This window comes from Anomalospiza imberbis, chromosome 12 (assembly GCF_031753505.1).
Source record: "Anomalospiza imberbis isolate Cuckoo-Finch-1a 21T00152 chromosome 12, ASM3175350v1, whole genome shotgun sequence".
Lineage (NCBI taxonomy): Eukaryota > Metazoa > Chordata > Aves > Passeriformes > Viduidae > Anomalospiza > Anomalospiza imberbis.
In genome coordinates this window covers 14,844,342-14,852,257 of record NC_089692.1, presented here as the reverse complement: position 1 = coordinate 14,852,257, position 7,916 = coordinate 14,844,342, and the positions used below count along the sequence as shown (strand labels likewise).

General features: G+C 57.2%; 1 protein-coding gene across 1 annotated transcript in view; it reads left to right on the top strand.

Moving 5' to 3' along the window:
- The first annotated feature begins 3,162 nt into the window (after nt 1–3,162).
- The window catches only part of CNGB1 (cyclic nucleotide gated channel subunit beta 1), a 28,816-nt gene continuing 24,062 nt past the window's right edge, over nt 3,163–7,916 (top strand). Inside the window, exons 1-10 of the mRNA XM_068202739.1 lie at nt 3,163–3,427; nt 3,805–3,896; nt 4,009–4,135; nt 4,372–4,414; nt 4,581–4,647; nt 4,740–4,821; nt 5,220–5,256; nt 5,594–5,741; nt 5,847–5,922; nt 6,456–6,492. Coding sequence (XP_068058840.1) covers nt 3,314–3,427; nt 3,805–3,896; nt 4,009–4,135; nt 4,372–4,414; nt 4,581–4,647; nt 4,740–4,821; nt 5,220–5,256; nt 5,594–5,741; nt 5,847–5,922; nt 6,456–6,492 — 823 coding nt within the window. The 5' untranslated portion in view covers nt 3,163–3,313. The remainder of the gene's footprint in view (nt 3,428–3,804; nt 3,897–4,008; nt 4,136–4,371; nt 4,415–4,580; nt 4,648–4,739; nt 4,822–5,219; nt 5,257–5,593; nt 5,742–5,846; nt 5,923–6,455; nt 6,493–7,916) is intronic.

Below are 7,916 nucleotides of genomic sequence, written 5' to 3'. Positions count from 1 at the left end.
CCTCCCTGTGGGTGTGTAAGGTTTCTGGAGTGGAGGCCATGTGCCAAGCACTGCCTCATCTGTCTTTGTGCTGTCTGGTTCTGCTTGGTTTTTTGGTTTTTTTTTCATGTTTTCTTTCTTTCCCCTGAACTTTTTTGAAGTAGAATTGATGGTTCATCTTCCTGGTAACCAGAAGATGCAGGGTACGAGCAGCCTCCCAGGGGCCGAAAACAAACACAAGCAGAGTATGCTTAGTGGGTTTGCCTCTGCTAGAATTGGAATGATCCCTCCCCAGGGCAAAACTCCTCCTTGGGAGCTTCAGGGCTGGAGCAGGCAGGAGTCTCTTCCTGCCAGAAAGGAGCAGCTGTTCAGGGGGCAGAAGCTGCTGCATGTTGTGCTCTGGGATCCCAGCCCGACATTCAACTGTTCACGCTTTTCCTGAGGGTTTGTTTTGCATCCCCATCCTGTGATAGCAAGAGAGGAGCCCACTACAGAGGTGCCGGGGCCGGGCACGATGGGTACTTGTTGCCCACCAGGATGGAGACACCCATGGAGCCAGGGAAGGAGAAAGCAGGTCAGGGAGCTCCAGCGCTGCTCCAGGGAGCTCTGGGATGTGGAAACAGGCTGGACATGGGGCAGAGAAGCTGTGCTGGTACGTGGATTCCAGGGTGTCACTGTGGCCAAGATTAGGGGCAGTGGGAAAGGCTGGCAGTCGTGCAGGGCTGGAGGTAAACGGATCAAGCAGCAATTGGCAGGCTCAGCAAGGGGAGGCTTAGCCCAACCCAGCACAGATTTGCTGTCGTTGCTCTGGAGCTGGGGCAGAGCTGTGGGTGGAGCACCCTTGGCACATCACCTTGTGTCACCCCACGGGGTTTCAGCAGCTCCACTGCTGCTCCTCTGCACATCCCTGCACCCAGCTGCACATGGGTGAGACGACTGCCTTCCCCACCGCGCTGCCGGTGAGTGCCTGGGGTAGCTTTGGTGGCTCCAGGGATTTTGAGCGTGCTCAAACCTGTTTGATTTTGGGGTTTATTTTGCAGCACCCTGCACCTAAGCCAGGCTGGCTGCTGGTAGCCAGGGCACTCAGGACAGCTGGGTGCCAGTAATCCCATTTGCAGGCAGCACAGGGCTAATCCTCGCAGAGCCCTGAGCCGATTGAGGTGGGCTGGGGGGTCAGTGGCGAGCTGCAGTGGCCAAGGGAGCCCACACATCCCAGGGGTGGCTTCCCAGGGAGGCAGTGCTGAGCTGCGGGGGTAAGTGGCAGCGAGGGAGGCGAGGGACGTGGCTGGGATTTTTGCAGGGCCGCCTCTCACATCGCAGTGGGGTTTGGTGATCCGAAAGAGCCGGAGGATGAGTTGTGCCGGTCCGTCGGGAGTGATGCTGCGAGGGCTGGGTAATGTGGAGCTTTGATCAGCTGCTGGGGGGGAAGGAGAGGCCACGGTGCTCCCTGCTCCAAATGAGGCCGGGGTGTGTGCCCTTCTTGCTCTTAGAAATGAGACTAAGGCCCTTTGCTGGCTGGCAAAAGGAACTGCCACAACAGGTGGTGGCACCGCTGGGTGCCTGCAATGCAGAAGGATGCATAAGGCTGCCAACTCTTTCATGTCATTGAAGGCAAATCCTGGCTACTTATTACTGTTTTTTTCAGCAGCTAGTTTTGTGGGGACCCACAAATGTTTCTGCTCATTTCTTCTTCAGACCTGGCAGAGGAACAGCCTCTGCCCTCCACTTTCTTTCCCAGACCAAGGACAGGGATATGGTCCAGGCTTTTACAGCTGCACAAGCTCATGTCGAGGGAGGAGCCCTTGGCTGACAAGGGGGGCTTGCTGCAGCCTCAGGGGGTTTTCTCCAGGATTCTTTGGGCTCAGTTGTGTCTGAGGACCCTGGGCTTCTTTGGGACCTGTGAGAGTGCCAAAGCATGAGTGGAAATGCCTCTGCTGCACGGCACTGGCAGCTTTTCCTTGCTGTTCCCAGGGCATTCACAGCTCCTTAATCCCTTGTACCCAGTGAGACACAAGGTAATTTAATTGGTTTCTAGCTGTCAGGCCTCAGGAGGTGTTTTACAGCCACTGTGTCCAGCTGTGGGGTGTGGAGGTCTCTGGGAGAACGCATGGAGGTGCAGGCAAGCAAAGGGCTGAGGACACACATCACCCTTCCTGCAAACCCCAGCCTGGATTTAAGGAGCCAGGCTTTGGAGAGCCCCCAGTGAGCCATCTCAAGGGAACTGAAGATGTCCTGCATGCCTGAAAGCTGCATGAGGGGTTAATTGAAAGAGCCCAGGGCTGAGCAGCTTCCAGCCTCTACCTGCTGCATGTGGGACTGGGATCATGTGTGTAACTGGGATTGAAACTCCTGTGTGGTCTCCTGGCTGGGCTGGAAGGAGCTCAGGGATCTGCTTTCTTTTGCCCTTCACAGGTATCACCTGAGGGCTGTCTGAGGTGCTCCTGAGCCTTCATTTTGGGCAGAGTGGCATATCTTTAGAGGGGCACTTTGGGCAGAGCACAGCCCTTCAGAGGGGCAACAGCAAGTGCCACCCCCAGTCTGAGCTGGATGAGAGCCCCCAGCTCTTGTTCAGTACCTAAGAAGGGGAATGTGCAGCATCCCTTGGCTCACTGGTGCTGTATCCCAGCCTGGAGCTGCTTCACAAAGGGAATGAAGGGACCCAAAAAGACCAAGCAGCCAGAGCTTGGACAGCTGAATCCCTGCTCTGCAACATCTTACTTTTACTTACCCTATCAACACCACAGCAGCTACTGCTGGATGCCTTTGCTGCCCTTGCCAGAGCCCCCAGCAGGTACCTGCCCCAGCAGCCACTATGTCCCTGGGGTGTGGCTGAAAGGTGGTGGAGCAGAGTTGTTTTGTAGGAGTAGAAAGAGGGCATGTGTGTGCTGGGACATGAACTTCTCATAAAAAAATTCTGTTCAAATTACTGTTCAGCTTCCCTCAAATGAAAAATGGAGAGAGTAGAGGAACCTGAGCAGAGCATCACAGCTTCTGTGATCTACCTGCAATGGATTCCTAGTCAAGACAGGTGTACCTTCAGAAAAGGAGGAAGCTACCTTCAGGAAAAGCAAGTTTAACTGAGATGGCGACAATAAAATGAGCATTTAGTTTGCTCACAATGCAGTGAGGGATGAGGGTTGAGCCGGGTTTGCCCTGGCTGTGCTGCAGTGCCATGTTTCCCAAGCAGGACGTGGAGACGGAAGGACACCAAGGAGCTGCTCAGGAGACAGCTCAGTGAACAGCTGGTGCAGCTGGAATTCCCTGGGCAGTGTGCAGCCCTGCTGCTGGGCTCCTGCCAGCTGGAGACCCCTCGGCCCTGCCTGCAGCCGGCAGGATGATGGGCTGGATTGACCGGGTGGTCCCCCAGCCGCCAGTGCCCCATGTGACAGAGGAGACCCCTGTGCAGGAGCTGCAGCCAGCTAAGGTGAGCAGGGAGCCAGCTTGGAGGGTGATGGGGACACCATGAGCACGATGAGAGGCGCCTGGTGCCTCTGCATCCATCCCCAGCACTGCAGCATCCCAGGAGGGAGCGGGGCTGGGACACGTTCCTACTCTGAGCTGCTGGGAAGCAGCAGGAGGATGGGGAGTCCCTGGGGTTTGCAGCCACCTTTGAACAGGGACAGCGTCCTCTGTGCCTCATTCTCTGACACCTCCTGCCTTTTGCCCTGAAGGCACCAACAGGAAAGGCCAGTGGCCCCACGGATGCTGCTGAGCGGGCACGCACTGAGGGTAAGCCCCACGCTGGCTCAGGCTGCACATCAGTGTTCCTTTACCTGCCTGTCCCACTCCTGCCTGGCCTCCTGAGGGCTGCCAGAGTGGTGATAGGAGCTTGCCTTATTTTCCCCTGCTGCTATTGAAGAAACGGAAAAGAAAGTGACCTTTGTGTTTTCTGAGGACTCGAGTTCTGTGTTTGACAGGTACAGCTCCTGCACCCTCTGTGCAGCATGATTTGCTTGGGATTTTGCTTTTTGTTGGGGGCTGGATGCCTTGGATGGCATCCCCAGCTTGACTGACACCTTTCCCTGGCAGTGTGGGGAGCAGTGTGCTCTCCTGGCTCTCCCATGGGCTGGAGAAGGTGATTCCCCAGCCAGCCCCAGCCCCAGGGCTGCAGGCACTCGGGAAGAGCTTTGAGACAAGCGTCGACATTGCTGATGAGGTAGGAGACACATCTGGGAAATGGTTTGGTCTATTTGAGCTTCTACCTCTTTTTACCTTTTCTTCTTTTTTCCTTTTTATCACTCTCCCAGTGCTAACTGGGAGCACTAAACCTGCCCTGCATGGGTTTCCACCTTCATCCATCCCTGGGGAAAGGGCAGGTTTCCCTCCCCACTCAGTGGGGTGATCCCTCTCTTGGGCTGTCAGGTTTTCAGACAATTATGTTTGCCTTTTCAGACAGAGGTCCAGGTCCTTGGGGATGAGGATGACGATGGTCTGGGTAAGGAGAGCTGGGAGTTTGTAGTTTGCAGCATCCTGGGACTCCCACATGCCACCTCCCCGGCTGGTGACACCAGCACTATTGTCCCCTTGCGCTGGCTGATGGGGGCACCTGAAGCTCCCAGCAGTGCAGATTCCCCATGGCCACAGCAGCGCTCTCCTTGCAGAGATAACTCCCTTCGATGCCGAGGAGGATGTCTCCGAGGGCGAGCCGGAGACCGCTCCGGAGGAGTGGTGGGTGCCCAGCGAGGCCTGGGGGGATGCGGGAGGGCAGGAGGGCAGGAGGGCGCAGGATGAGCTCCCCGAACGCGGCGCTCTCCCCGCAGGACAGGAAAACGGGTGCTCAGCTGGCTGTCACAAGGCTTCGAGAGGATTTTGCCGCAGCCAGAGGGGATGAAAAAGCCGGAGGTGAGCGCTGCCTAGCTCGGGAAGAGCGGGGGCTACCGGGCAGAGATGAGAGTGGGGCGAGCTCCCTGCCTTCATCCTCCTGCACACCCCAGCTGGGACCTTGGGGAGGAAAAGCCAAGGGAATTCAGCAGAGCAAAAAGAGACCTCTGGGTGCTCTCGCGGTGTTCCTCAACCCTGATGCAGGGAGAGCCCTTCATTTGGGACTGACGGGTTGGTGTCGGCAGCGCTGGTGTCCGGGTTAACTGGCTGTTGTCACGGCAATGGGGCTGAAACCAGAGCGGCTGGTGTGTGGGGCTGAGCACGTGGGTCCTCTTGCGGTGGGGACACGTCCACCTGGGGTGGCCTGAGGCCGCAGGCAGTGCTTTGCCACGTCCATCCGTCCCTCTGTCCCTCTGCAGACAGAGCCCAAGGAGAGGAGCGAAGGCGCGGCGGAAGGTGAGCGACCCCATCCGCGTCCCCGGTGCCGCTGAGGGCCCGGCTGGGCTGGGCTGGGCTGGGCTGCGCTGCCCTCGTCTCCATGGCCAGGATTCCCTCGGTGCCGGGAAGGGTGGGGACGCGGCTCGCAGGGGTGGGACACGGGTCCCGCCATCGCGGCACAGCCCCTGCACAGCTTCTGGCCCCGCACTGCCCCTGTCCTTCCCAGGCAGGCTGCCAGGGGAGCCCCCGAAGCCTGTCCCTCTGCGGGAGGTGACCCTTCCTGGCTTGCTCCACTTCCCAACAATTTATGACAGCTCCATTGCCAATCCTCCTTCTTTCGAATGAACCTGAGCAGGCACAGGAGGGACTAAAACCCAGGCGAAGCCAGACCCCAGCGCTCCAGGCACACAGAGCGCCCCGGCAGAGGAGGCAGCAGCAGCCCAGGGCCAGCCGGGGCCGGGGGCAGCGCTGAGCCCTCGCTCCGCGCCTGCGGACGGCCTCAGGTAACCGCGGTGGCACCTTCTGCCGGGCTCTGGTGGCCAGAGGGACGGCTGATGCGGGAGCTAAGGCTCTGGCTGCCAGCTCTAACAGGGGTTTCTTGTCTCCAGGATGTTCAGCTGGTTTGTCCAGGGGCTGGAGAAGGTGATGCCACAGCCGGTGACCAGGGAGAAGCAGGACACACAGGTAGGCTGTCTGATGGATAGGGAAAGAGCACGGGAACATCACATCCCTGACGAGCAGGGCGTCCCCTGCCCTGCAGATGCCGCTAGATCAGTGCTGGGACCTGCTGTGGTTTGGGCTGGCACCAAGTTCTGTCAAGAGAACAAGTCCCCATGATCTGCTTAGCTGATGAAAGCCAGTGTTTGGCTTCTAAGCAGCAGGAGATTCCCACAGCATGTGCTTTCTTTTCTGTTTCCTTGCCTTTCTGTGCAGCACTGGCTGGTGTCCAGGCTCTGGCACCTCATGCAGTTGTGGTCCCAGCTCTAAGGAGAAGCAGCAGGAGTTTTACATAGCTCTCCTTTTCTTCACTGGCCCCCAGGCAAACTCACTGTTTTGCTCCTGCTCTGTACCAGAGTGTGGGGATGCTCGTGCCCATGGCCAAACCATCCAACTTGCCACAAAAATGGGGTATTTAGGGTAAAATGGGGCATTGAGGGTAAAAATTAAGGGTTACTGAAAATGAGCAGTGTCTCATGGTTCTCTTCTCCTCTTGACAGGGAGTGGCCACAGCAACCTCAAGTCCTGTGGAACAAAGTAAGTGATGGCTCCATTTCTTCATGATGGTTTGACTGCCAAGCTTGTTATTGGCTTGGCTTACTGGGAAGAGGGGTCACTGGCATCTTTTATCTCCTGGTCTGCCCTGAGAGCCAGCTCAGGAGCCCCGGGAATCCCCCAGGGAAGCCATGGGAGGTTGTTGACACTTGAGAGGGAGCTGTTGCTGAGCTGTGGTGTGGGCTTGGTAAAACTCAGGCTGAGGGAGTGTCCAAGTGCAGCATCCCACGTCCTCAGGTCCTGGATTTTGAGATTAGTGCTGATATCAAGGTCTGTCCTGAGCTGTGCTGGAGCTGGAGGGATTTGATCAAAGAATTACCTGCTGCTTTCTTTTTCTCCTTTGGTGTTTGCCTGCTGTGAGATGTCTAGGACGGTACCCCAGGAAAACAAAATGCTGGGATTAGATGTCTTAGAATGGAATCTGCATGGCTGTGGGAAAACCTGCAGGGTTCACACTGCTGTGTGCCCGTGGAGGGGGCCAAGCACCAGCTCTGCAGGCAGGGGGGCTTGGCTCCCCACTGCAGCCACTTTGGGGGGTGCTGGACAAAATGCAGAGCCACAGCTGCCTCTGTGGATGGTCTGGGCAGGGTTACACAGCCCTGTGCAAGTGCTGTCCCTTGAAAGGCTGGTTGGGCTGTGGGAGCTACTGATGGGAGCAGGGATGGTTGAGGCACATGGAAAATGCACACCCCCAGGGATATGCTGGGAAGTTGCTCCCACAAGCCAACAGCCCCTTGGCAGAACCTCAGAGAGGGAAATCCTGGGGGAAGGCATTTCTCCATGTGTTTGTACAAACTGGAGGCCTGTGTGCTGCCATGGACCTCGGGAAGAGGCAAAGCCAGGGATGCTGCTGCATGTGCTGGGTGAGCACAGCCTTGGTGCCCAGCTGGCTTTGGTGCCTTGAGGCATCTCCAGGTCACTTAACCTGCCCAAGGAAGGGAATGATTGGGTCAAGCAAGAGATCTGCCCTGGCACCAAACTGCCAGCACGCTCATTAATGTTTTCCTTCTCCTTTTGTTTCAGGGGGCAAAGGGGCTTAGCGCCTCTGAAACAAACGGAAAACGAAGACCGTGGCAAAGCAGCCCTTCCCACACCCAAATGAGACCAACCTGAGGAGAAAGCACAGCTGGGGAGGCAAAGCAAAGGGGAATCTGCAAATGGTGTCTAGCTCCTTTCCAGCTGGGGCAGAGGGGACTGAGGCTGGCACAGGGACTCAGGGCTGTCCCACTTGGCTCCCTCTTTGCTCTGGGAATTGGAGCTACTGGTTTTGCAGGATGATGTCTATGAGATGGGAACTATAATTTACAGGATAGTAGAAAAGCATCACTCAGGACACTTCGTTGGCAGAAAGCTTTTTGCTGCAGTCTCCCAGCACTCCTGGCCCTCTCACTGCCCCCACAACATCT